This window comes from Schistosoma mansoni, chromosome W, assembly GCF_000237925.1.
Source record: "Schistosoma mansoni strain Puerto Rico chromosome W, complete genome".
Lineage (NCBI taxonomy): Eukaryota > Metazoa > Platyhelminthes > Trematoda > Strigeidida > Schistosomatidae > Schistosoma > Schistosoma mansoni.
In genome coordinates this window covers 28,212,007-28,225,293 of record NC_031502.1, presented here as the reverse complement: position 1 = coordinate 28,225,293, position 13,287 = coordinate 28,212,007, and the positions used below count along the sequence as shown (strand labels likewise).

The following is a 13,287-nucleotide window of genomic DNA, read 5'->3' as shown; positions in this document are numbered from 1 at the left end:
AAATCAACCTATGGAATATATTGTAGTAGAACAACAATTGACAGGATGATCCAATTCATCTTTACGTTAATGGAAGAACATAAATCCAGATTTCATTCAGGTTTTATCATGTAGTACTCAGCTCTCTAAACCTACCATTATAAAGATTACTGTCCACACCTTTAGTTCACTCATTCACGAGAAGTTTAACAAACAGGACTTCCGCACATCATCAGCCTTCTGTCTTCAAAGCACAAATCTGAATCCGGGCATTGCCAACGAGATTTTGCGTATTGAAAGTTGCGGCGGGGTGTCAAAGTTGGCGTTACTGGAATGGTAAGGTACTGAACTGGTCTCTAAACTTAGTTTAGGCTTATCAAGAGATAGCTAGATATGTGCTGCCAGGCTCTCCAGATTGGTTCATGTCAAACGTATTGGCAGCAACGTCGTGGGGAAATTTGGACGATGGCGGAAATGTGTTAGTAGCCTTTTCGTCTCGGCCGTATGTACATATATTCAGTATTAAAAATGAAGTTCACTCCGGCGATAAACATAAGTACTCTTGGTCTTATGTTGGCCAACTTCAACCCCATCACGAGAAGACCTCAGCTATTACATTTGACGTCTGTCTATCTCTAAGCTTGGTTTCATGTGGCTTTGATGGTTTGGTTCGTCGCTGGATATATTCACTACCGGATTGGGTGCTTGAAAGTGAGTTCAACGTGCACAGCGTACGAGAAAATGTAAACCCGACTGCGTTGAGTTCTTTTTCTCACTCTCCAAACCAGTCGTATAATTTTGTGGGCACGGATAAGGGGTTACTTATCGTTTGGATCGTTGACGGTGAAAAAAATAAAACACATTATCTGTCCAAAAAGTATGAAAACGACTCTGTACTGGTCTGTGCATTAGAGAAGTCAGGATTTGACTACTCAATTTTAAGAGTTGCTGTAGGATACAAGAAAGGACTGGTCGGCGTTTATATGTTCAAACCATCAGACATCTCATCAGCTTCAAATCTCACACAGATAGCGAGATTTTACGCGCACGAGAGGGATGTTTGTCATGTAGTCTGGAAACCGTGTGCCTCGGGTTATACAGACAACCCAACGGAGCTTCTCACATGTGGACGTGATCAAATGGTCAAGGTGAGTAACTATCGAAGTCACTAGTTAGAGATGTTTTCTGCGTAATTTTTTTGGTCATAAATTTAAACTGATTATCTTTGTCACAATCCAATAATATAGTTTTCCACTCTTAGTTGTATCCAGTCTGTCGTATTTCTAGTCATGTTCGTGTAATAGAATATTAGGTCATCACTATATTCACATAGTTGAATTTCGCTCAGTAAGAAATTTTGGGCTTTACAATAAGTATCTATACATTTCAAGTATCTCTATTACTTAGTTTGTATGCCGTTGATCAGAAACAGTAAAAGAATATCAATATATATTGTTATGCGAATACTAGTTTAACCGTTGATCGGTTTAGTAAGGTCATTGGTTTGTCATTTGGATCTTTTGTGTTACCGTTTACTTTATCCGTTAAAAGTCCAGTGTGATTCAGTCTTTAATGATGGTTGAAACATTAAGACTTTGCCTTAGAATGTGAATTTAGCATCCACCTATTTTCATTTTTTCATTATGTAAAGATACAATGAACAAGTCTCCTGTAAACTAGCTCCAGAATTACTTTCCTTACTGTTCGTGGTACTCTAATGGTTCTGTCTACTTGGTACTTAACGACTTTGTTCGTATTGTATGTGTCCCAAAAATCTTAAATAACAGTTGGTTAACGTATTGATTATAAGATTGTTTTTCTAAAATATTGTAACCAAGATCATATACATCCTTATGACTTGAATAACTAGGTTTTCACATACGGTCTGGATATTTGGTGTATCGTTCATTGAAGGCTAAACTATGATAACTGCTATTCGTAGTTTGTATATCATTGTTAGAAAAACCGAAACACAAAACAATTGTTTTTCAGTCCCGACCGTTGCTGCTACCATGACGTGGTGGTCGGGATTGCCTATCGTGATGAACCAATCGAGCTATACTGCCTGGAACAATCGTTCTTCAAGGTCCTACCACGCCAGACAGGTCGGTTGAAGAGCGGTGAGACTAAAAGCAGCGAACCTAAGGTCCGAAGGCGAAGTCGTACTGCTGACTGTACAGAGATGTGACGGCAGTAAGGTGTTTCCTGCAGACAACCAGCATAACAACGATGCTGCCTTCCCACAAGGAGGGGTGGGGTGAAAAATGGTTGACCCTAAAAGTGCACACTTCGCCTCATCCCACTGATATCCGTCTCCGGCGGTAAGGTCCCAACAAGTACGGAGCCAACACAAAAATTACCCACAAAAAGGTCGTATGTGACCGACCTCAAGCAGTTGTCCCTTGGGCACTGTGGTCACGCTCTCAGGTCACTAAGACCACTTCTAATCCAATTCCCTTTCCAGGTACCTCCGAAAGAACCCTTCCACGGTGTGGGCCACCGGGAAGTGGTAACCACCCTCATACCTCTAACAGCACTCATGTTCCCCGTATACGCGATCAATCTCCTTCTTCAATTCCTATTACTCCTCCTATCTTGACTTTCAACACTAAACCTCCTCTTTTGACTTCCTCCTCAAGTGTTACCATAGCCAACGACTCTATTGCACAAAACACTCTCAGGTCTGCTGAAACCTCGCTCCAAACTACACATTGGAGCCTTCAACGTACGCACCCCATGTTAAATCGGCCAGCAGGCCTCCTTGGCTAAAACCGTAGAATCTCTTGCGATTGATGTATGCTGTGTCTCCGAAACACGCATACAGGATCCTAGTGTGGTCATTCACTTGACTTCACCTCGCCAAAACGGAGAGCCAACGAGATACACCCTCCTTTTATCTGGCGACCCGATGGCTAATTCTCGTGGACTGGCAGGTGTAGGCATAGCACTTAGTGTGAGAGCAGAACAAGCACTATTAGAGTGGATTCCCGCTAACAGTCGTCTATGTGGTGTTCGGCTAAACGGCTCTGTAATAACTCAGAAGGATAGAGACACACGACTGCAGCCCGGAAGAAGTGAAATATGACTTTTACAGAAAGCTCTCTGAACTTCTACATAAACCTAAACGCTCAGATATAGTACTCGTAGCAGGTGACTTTAATCCCCAAGTAGGTAACTTAAACCAAATAGAAAGACATTTATGTAGGTATTTTAGTATTCCGGCTCAGCGAACAGCTAATGGTGACCGTCTGTTGCAACTATGCTCAGACAATCGTTTATTTTTAGCAAACAGTAATTTTAATCATAAAGAGAGACATCATCTAAAGTGGCTCCGATTTCTTTACTATTCGATTTGTTATTTTCATTTTCTCATGCGAATCAGGTATCAGTCAGTCAGCTACAACGTAGGACCAGGAACATATATGCATCGGTCTAAGTTGCCATACCCCATTAGCACAACAAGATGAACACCGAATTCATAGTAGTTAATTTAATGGTGGTAATATATAAAAGAAAGGTTGTATATAATGATAAAGTACAGGAAGTATAGGAAGATATAGTGGAATTTTAATCTGAATGTTTAAGGGCAGACTAAGAGTGTATACACCTACGCCATTGTGATCGATTCTGAGCCGAGTCGCCAACCATTGGTTACGATAGTCACGCGGACACCAACCAAGTAGTCTGCATCTACCAGCATGGCTCAGACTAGATGTTAGGGACTTCAAGGACTGGTGCCACGTTTTGGTTTGGCCGCCCCTAAGTCTCTTCCAACCATCTCCAACACTCGTCAGCATTGCGCGTCGTGGTAATCGGTGGTTGGGCATGCGTAATACGTTGTCCAACCATCTCAGTCGATGAAGATCCTTAATCTCATCAACTGATTTACCACCATTCTCTAATACCCTGCGTCTAACCTCACTATTACTTACGTGGTGATCCCAGAAGATGCGAGCAATATTTCCAAGACATCTGTGATCAGATACTAGTAACTTACGAGAATCTTTTACCCTCAATAGCCACTTTTCGCAGCCGTAAGGTAGAATAGATCGAACTGCCGCACAGTATACTCGTCCCTTAATCGATAAACGGATATCTCTTCTTCGCCATAGGTGACGTAAGTTGATAAAAGCCAAACGAGTAGAGTGTGTTAAAGTCCTAAGAAACTACCTAGTTATATTACAGTAGGTATCGTAACCGGACTAGGATGTAGGTGGTTACGCATATTTTTTTTACGACTCAAGACTAGCATGTATTTATCTTCGTCTGAATATTAATAGGTGAACTATTTTATGACTTTCAACCCACTAATATTCTAACTCTTACTACTACATTCTTATTAGTTTGCCCATAGTTGTAGACCGATAAGCTGGGTTTTCATCTTTTTTTAACCCACCTATTTTTTCTGATCGATATTGATTACCCGTTCAGTTCAGTAGGGCTTTAAAAGTATAGAAATTTTCATCCCAGTATATCTGTCCCGGTTCTAGATTATGTTATTGGTATAAACTTACTTAGATCCTAGCTGAAATAACGTCAAGTAACTCATCTGGTTATTCCTATAATGTTTTTTTTAAAGACAGACCTTAGTACAAGATACTTCACTCGCTTAATTTGAATTAGGTGCTTACATCACGTGTTAAAATCCACTTCAAGTTATTTCCAAGTTCGATTTTTAATCTTGATCACCAAGTGTGTTGATACTTGTCTGAAGAAAACCATTAATTAATTAATTTATTAGAACACATAAATATTGGTACAAAGGGGCACCAGATACATATGCACCACACAAACTCATTCGATTTGTGTGAGGGCTGTGATACTGCCCAGGTGCCCAGACCGAAGCAGGTGGTTTTCTTAGGGGACCACACCCGGAGCCTTTGACCGAAAGATCTGATCCACAAGGCAGTGGAGCATCGTGAGGAGATGCAATCCCATGGTAGCCGGTGACCAACGATTGATTCATGTGCCATTTGTTCCCTCAGGATACTGGAGCCCATGTGCATCATTGGTTTGGAATCAGGGTTTTCCAACTCCCCTAGGTGGACTCGCCTTGTCCACCAACCCGGTTAAAGCGCCGGACATTCGCTTTTCGTCCTCTCGATTTCGTAAACAACACCCCCGCCACGAGAAGGCAGTGAGTAGGACTTCCCTGGCAGAAGCTATATACGCCTGGCCATGTGAGAGCGTTTGGAGAGGGAGAGCGGACTCTCCCCACTCTCGGCCGTACCAGGGCATTTGGGTGCTCTGAAATTCTTTGCTGGTCTTAGTAAATACTGATAACACAAAAGCAATCGATCAACTTGAACGAATAAATGTGTACTTGGCTTTGGATACAACTATAGTGTGGAGGTTGCCGATATTACCAATTTGCTTGTATTAACATAAATGTGAGTTTCAACTTGTTTAAACCAATGGTCATTGGTCATTTTCGATTTTGCGAGAAAGTACTATCGAAATTAGTTGTACAAGTGTATTATTAAAGCCATAGATAATCCAGTAGCGGCTTAGCCACAAAAATATACACCAGTATTTCTTATTGTAGCTATTTAATCATTTATCTATGGTTTTATGTCGGACAAAATTATGGTGTCTAATATTTAATCTTCTTTACACCTTATTTTGTTTTATGCAGTTTTACTTATACAACTTATGATGCTATGGTTTGTTTTTCAAAACATGTACATATCTAACGACGATTAATAAATTATTTAAATTACCATTAACAAACAGGTATGGAATGTATCCACCTCCGAATGCTGTTTTTGTACCAAAGTTCCTGGTCAGTCACGTTATCATGCAAATGATTCTGGAAAACGTTCAAATCAGAAAAATAATGTTAGCGGAGCCCCATGGATATCTGCTTGTTACACCACAGGGAAGAATTCGATGGTGAATATCTTATTTTCGGGATTACGGGGTGAATTATTCCGTTGGAGCTGCTCAGATGCACCTACTAACATAACACCTGAAAACCAAGGACATTCTATGCTGATTTTTTCAATGTTGTTTGTTCCTAATTCTCCTGGGCTAGTGATTACAGTCAGCCAAGATAGAGTTCTGATTGTGTGGGAGTTAGTTGAAGAATCGCTCCCGTTAGTTGTTTTGCGACTACCGACACTTTCTGCAGGGGTGTTTTCTCTAGCTCAGTCTTCGTTTAGTAATAGCCCTTTAGTCGCAGGGCTTTCAGATGGATCTATTTTGTTCTGGAAAGTTTATTCACCGAATATGAATGATGGTAACAATTCCTTTGACAATCGAAGTAAGGACAAATCTATTTCAATATCACCTCGGGGATCTCAGTCATCCCCTATAACCGCTCTTGCTTGGCATCCTTTACCGCAATACGAAAACATCCTTGCCTATGGGACCGAATCCGGTTGTGTGGAGATAGTCGATATTAACAAGCTACAGAAAATACAGAATCGGAAGCCGAAACCACAGTTGCACGCGTTTGGTTCGACCGTATACCGAGTTGCTTGGGGGCCTATAATATTTACGGGTTCGCATCACAAAAATGAACAGATAGAAACTAAAAGTCATTTGAAACCTGATAATTCTGCACTCTTATCAAATACAACTGTAGAGGAAAATGTAAGGTGCAATACAGAATCCGAGGCTAAGTTTCCTTTCTATGTTTATAGTGTAAGTAAAGGAAAAATCCACTGTCATTTTGGAGGCGGTCGCCCTCCAGTTGAAGTTAGCATGAAGTTTCCTTCTCCTCCAAATACCACTGAGGAAGATTGGAAAACCCTGATTCGTAGTGATATAGCATTCCGCCCTGTTAGTAAAACTAAACAGTCATCAGCTGATCCAGTTCCTGATACCTTTGATTACTTGATAGGTGTGGGCTATCGTTCAGGTCAAGTTGATGTTTATGGTTTATCAAATTCGAAACTGTCGAATAACCTGTCCTTTATTTGCCGTATTGTGAGTCATTCTAAGTGCGTCAATTGTTTAGCTTGGTCAAGGGATTATTATTGGCTCGCTATTGCATCAAACGAATCTTTTATAACTGTTACTGATCTCAAGATACACCTATTTAATGCTCTCAACCAAGAACAACATCTCAAACCTGTTCAGCTGTCTACTTGTTTGGCACGATTAGAAGGTCATTTCAACAGAATCACCTGTTTAGACTGGTCTCCACATGATCCTTTCCTCTTACTGTCCTCTTCTTTTGATGGTACAGCTAATGTTTGGCGAGTTCATGCTAATAACATTGAAAACAATAATCTATCAATATCTAATTTTCGTGCACACAGACTACGTCTATTTACATGTTTATGGAGTCGTCAAGAACCTGATCTTGCTTTTAGCGGTGGGGAGTTATGTCTTCTATTCGGTTGGCGACCCTCTGAACAAATCCATAGCCAGCCACCCCATAGTCGTCGACATCGACCACCAACTATCAAAAGACTTGTAAGTAGCGATCAAGAAGAACTATGTAATGGTGGTATTTCTGGCGAATCTCTTCAGTCGGAAACAAATTCATTCGTTAGTTCCGAAGCTCTCAAAGAAAAATCAAATAAAGAAATAACGTTAAAGAATGATGATAAAGTTACCAGGGCTTCTCATAAGGAACAATCTGTTCTATCTCAGAATTCCTCTAGGAAAATTAATTCTGCTGGAACGGCAGAAAAAAGGAAACGACCTGCTCTTTTTCCTAACCTATTTCAGTTCAGTATCAATAAACAATGTGAACTTAACTTGTATCATTCTCCGCCTTTTAATATGGGGACGTTTCTTTCACACATTTTAAGTGTCTCTGACTTCATAACCGAAAAAGTGGATGATGAGAGACTGCCAACTGATTTGTTGATTCTCTTGCCAGAAGTTAGCGTAACCAGAACATGTCTCTTAAAGTATTTAAAAATGGAAGCATCTCATCATTTAAAGTTGTTTCATTTCGGTCAACGACCAAACAGTTTAGTTCATTTGGATGCCTACTGCATCATACTTTTATGGATAGGTTGTATATCTAGTATCCCACCTGTTATGTCAACAGAAGGTCACATGCCTTTTTGGTTATTATATGCAATTCAACTAGCTCAATCAACTCTTGCCTATCCTGGAAATTACGATAAGTTAACTGTGTCAAAAGAAAATCCTGTCGTGGAGGTTGACTTGCTTGGTGAAAAGGTGAGTTAATGTGTTTACATTTAAATTAAATTGTGCAATTCCAAAAACAATAAAATTTCCGCACACACTTAAAATCCTTTCTTCGATACAGTACTTCAAAATGATGGCGTAACAACTTCAGTAACCAGTCACACGTTTACGAGACTAAAAATGTTATTTGATGAAAAGGGTTGGTACTTCGTTATTTATGCAATGGCTGGCACGAGTTTGTATGTCTAAATGTTTGTAAGTCATGTCATCAAATCACTCTAAAGCAAAACTTCGTGAAAGTCTTATGTCTGTTGGGATGGGATAGAGAATATCAACCGTTTACTATGTATATTAGTCCATTCAGCTCCGATATTAAAATCATATCTGAAAATACATAGTGTACCAGCACTTTCAAGAAAAAAATGTATTATGAAAGAAAACTTACTAATTTAATAATTATATGGATTAAATATTTAATTATCACAATTTATCGTTTTTCTCTTACGAGTCACAATTTCTCATAATTCACATTCGGCTAGAATTAGTGGCTGTCTTTATACAGCAACTATACATCATTTTTTAATAACTTTTCTCTGTCTTTAATCCTTTTTTCACTTGGGTTTTAAATTTTATGTAAAATCTGGTTCAGAAAAGATTTTATGGAGATCGAATATTCTCACATACCACCAAAATGTCTTATCTCTAATGCGAACATTGTACATTCTGTTTTCTCCTCCTGGCAGTCAAACACGTTAGTATGATTCCAGTTCCTTTTGTCTGTTTTTAAAAGTGATTCGTCGTATTCCTATTACCTTCCCTTATGGGGGTTGATCTCGTCTCTTACGCAGCAAAAGCTGTAGAAGTTCGAGCTAACAATCCAAGTCTTCGCATTCATAAGAAATATGTAACATCTTTACCTCTTTGTTGACCAAATTAGCCGTAATAAAAGATTTTATTTATTATTATTTCCCATACTCTTTGTTCGTTTATTTTTCGTCACCCCCCTTTTTTCAAATGTACTCTTCATTGTCCAACTATATGAGCACTTCTTACTACGTAATCTTATAGTTTTTATGAATGTTGTTTCAGCATTTATATTACTCAAGTCATTAACCTATTTCCCATCACGAAACATGGACTCAAGCCTTGTTATTCTTATCATAATTAGTACATCTGTCATCACATTATCAATTGGTACTTTTTACTTATTATGTTTATTTATGTAATCCATTCCACTGTCGTCACTGACTCATAAACTGCCTTGATTGGTTTACTACTTCAGTATACGCATACAAATATTACTGCATATTCGAGTAAAACCCTGATGAGGATCTTACTGAAAACAATATTGTTCGTTTATATATGTTGTCCTACTTCACAATATGGGAATTTTTATAATTTTTGATATATTTTTATATGATGTTTAGTGGTTTTGCTAACCTATTTTAGATTTTGTAATATTTCTGCTGGATGTAATGGTTTTAAACGTATGTGTCAATAATTGATGGCGATGAGCAGAACTTAGCGTGCTCTATTCCTTTTATTTCAATATTATAGACTATCTTAGATTAGCAGGTAACGTAAAGAAACAGGTAATAGGGTTTTATTCTTTGTTCGTTTCATGTAGAGTATTCCAAAGAGAGGTTTCGGTGATCATGGGGAAAAAGAACTATATATATATATATATATATATATATATATATATAACTGCAGACAATATATTTCATTCAGAATATTTTCGTGTTGAAAATGGCACACTGTATTCTGTCCAACTTGTGAAATTTCTTCATTAGTTGACCAAATAATTTTGTAGATTGAATAAGTACACATGAGGAACTAAAATTAAAATCTCTGAACGACTGTCGGATATATGAAGAGTAACAATACGGACAACTAACGTAAGTTAGCAGTCATCTAGAAGTTTGTGTCCCAGACATGTGCCTATTGTTTGAAGGTTGTTTATACTAACTAAACCGTCAAATATTTATTAGTGATTGTGTGTGGGGACCTGCGAAATTAAGTGGTTGAAAATCCCGACTGAGTGACAAATTTACATTAATGCCCTGGTACGGCCGAGAGTGGGGAGAGTCCGCTCTCCCTCTCCAAACGCTCTCACATGGCCAGGCGTATATAGCTTCTGCCAGGGAAGTCCTACTCACTGCCTTCTCGTGGCGGGGGCGTTGTTTACGAAATCGAGAGGACGAAAAGCGAATGTCCGGCGCTTTAACCGGGTTGGTGGACAAGGCGAGTCCACCTAGGGGAGTTGGAAAACCCTGATTCCAAACCAATGATGCACATGGGCTCCAGTATCCTGAGGGAACAAATGGCACATGAATCAATCGTTGGTCACCGGCTACCATGGGATTGCATCTCCTCACGATGCTCCACTGCCTTGTGGATCAGATCTTTCGGTCAAAGGCTCCGGGTGTGGTCCCCTAAGAAAACCACCTGCTTCGGTCTGGGCACCTGGGCAGTATCACAGCCCTCACACAAATCGAAAAGGTTTGTATGGCGCATATGTATCTGGTGCTTCCTTGTACCAATATTTATGTGTTTAAATAAATAAATAAATAAATATACTTCTATGGAATACTATTATTTGACAATTACCTCACTCTGACCAGCTATTTTTGGAAGCGAGATTTGGGTTATTTAGGCGTTAACGATTTATCTCGTTTTTTCTGGACCGTTATATTCAGTATAAAGATAGAGCTATCTTAATAGGTCAAACCATTCAAATCACTTGTATCATTTGGCTGCTTACTTGAACCTACTGGTGTTTCCAAAAGTTGAATTGCGGTCCACATGGATCACGATTTTGATTTTATATTTAAAAATCAAACCTTGTCAAAGTGAAAAACTACTAACTTATGAAAATGTAGACTTGGATTTGTGATTTACGAAGTTTACTGTAACAAATTAAAACTGCGATGAGTAAATGTGAAATGAATTTGTTGAACTTATTAATCATATCGAAGTTTTTGATTAAAATAACATATGCTTAGTGAAAAGAACGAAGGTAATACAGTTTACTTAGTGTTTAGTGATTCAGTGAGTTAACATTATTGTTGATATCACAATCCTTCTTACTAAACATAATCGTCACGTTTTTTCAGTAGATAATGGATACTACTGTACACACCTATAGTGTATCCTAAATTAATATGTATAATCTTTTTTCTCTTTTATTTGTTGTATTAGGTTGCTTGTTATTGTTTCTTCATGTCTTTTTCAAATCAATAGATAAAGGATATGCAAACTGCTAGTCCTGATATTCTTGTATCTGTTACGCTTTTGGTATGCGCACATCGTGTCCAAGAAGCGGTTGAATTATTGTTAAGTTATGACAGAGTTAAAGAAGCTTTAGTTCTCGCACGTTTACGTTTAAATCCGTCCGAATCTTGGAAATATGCAGAGAAATGCATTACACGACTTATTGAACGTTCTTGTTCAAACGAAAAGTCGTTCTTTTTTATTATATACAACATTGGAAAGAAGGAATGGCTGAATGCCACTAATATGGTTCACCGTGAAGTTGAAGTTTCTAACTTGCGACCTGGTAAAGAAATTGAACAACTTTCGTGGTATTGGATTGGTATTAGTCTATTACTTAATACATCATCCTTGGATTATTTGTCAAGCGAATGTCTTCGTTTAGCTTCAATGTGTTTAACGGTTGGTTTTAAGCTATTTCCTACGGAAGCAATATTCCTTGAACGTTGGCTTGATGCTTTTTCACGTCTTCTGTCGTCTGAGACAACGTCTTGCTCCGGTTTGATTAGCAGTTTATTATTGTTAGATATTGGCCAGATGACTTCTTTTCTTATGGCTAATTATCATCAAGAGGAATCTGACACTTCAACAATACCATACGAAAATCATAGTGATAACTGGATGAAATACATAAATCCCGATTGTATAACATGTTTGAACCAGTTAGTTTCAGATCGTCAACCGTCTTCATTATGGGAAGTTTGTTTGACAAATTTCTGTGTAGACTTCCTTTTGTTCTACTTAGTGCATAATCATGTTCCTCCAACTAAATTACCTTCAGATAATTCACTGACAATGTATATTGACCGATATGAGTCTAGTCGGAAATCATGCGAGTACATCAAACCAAAAGAAACAACTTATTTAATCAGTTATTTATTTTCAACTTATCAGCAGGTCTTGGTGAATAATTACTCCACTTCGGATAACAAGCTATGTTTTTCGCCCTCAGATAGTATGTAAAAAATAATATATATATATATATATATATATATATATATATATATATGCCCCTTGAATATTTTGTGTAGTCATCTTTATAAACTCTTCTGCATTTCGGTAACTTGTAAGATATGCATTATGTACAGGATAAATAACAGAGCAAATATAGTTTCTATTTGAGATTTTCGCTTTTCACTTGATTATAATTTCATCGTTGTGTTACTTCATTATTAAAGTGACCCAATTAGAAACTGTTCGAGCTAACCAGTTTGCTTGCTTGTTTTGTGTATGCATTTGTTCTTATAACACTGGATACTCTTTTGATTATCAGTGGGCTGCTTTATCTGGGTTTTAACTTCATCTGAGGAAAATTTATGTCTTAAATATGGCTATCAGGGCTCTGGATTCCTTCACCTTTATGGGTCTGACAGCTGAAGGTTCGTCTTGTTCAAGGGATAGGTTCAGGTTTTGAGTTGTGACGATAATGTAGGTGCCTTAAATTAACTGATCCTAAATATACTGGAACATGCATCTTCGAAACCAGCAATGACTACATTCTAAGCTGTCTTCTATCCCGACAAACTTGGATTTCGAAATGAGATTTGTTACAAGTAGACATCGAAAACCATGGTTCTTTTAACATTTCCGTCGTGTATTGGGACTTTTAAGACAGTGCCTAGCTACGGTTTCCTCATGGATTAGCGTCTGAAAGTCTATGGTTATTTAGAATCTTTAGGGAGAGAAACCTACAAAAGTTTAACGATCGAGGAAACAAGTAAATTTCTCGTTTTATGGCATATCGGTTTTTTTCTGTTTCCTATTTATATGTACGCGGATCACTTTAAAAAAGGGTATAACCTTTTTACTGACTTTTGACGTCCAAGGAAATAAACCCTATAAACTCTAGTTCTTTTCTTCGTCATCGACTCTTTGTTCTGAATAATTTAGAATATTATAATACTAAAATTTATTGTGTTCTTA

The 13,287-nt window shown here is 38.1% G+C and overlaps 1 protein-coding gene across 1 annotated transcript; it reads left to right on the top strand.

Annotated features, from left to right (window-relative positions):
• Positions 1–401: 401 nt before the first annotated feature.
• On the top strand, positions 402–12,327 carry Smp_180070 (putative gem-associated protein 5 (gemin5); the record flags this gene model as incomplete). The annotated part of the gene is made up of 4 exons (XM_018789228.1): positions 402–1,127; positions 5,713–6,646; positions 6,824–8,121; positions 11,335–12,327. The coding sequence occupies 4 exons, from the start codon at positions 402–404 to the stop codon at positions 12,325–12,327; spliced, it is 3,951 nt and encodes a 1,316-aa protein (XP_018654693.1).
• Between the last annotated feature and the right edge of the window lie 960 nt (positions 12,328–13,287).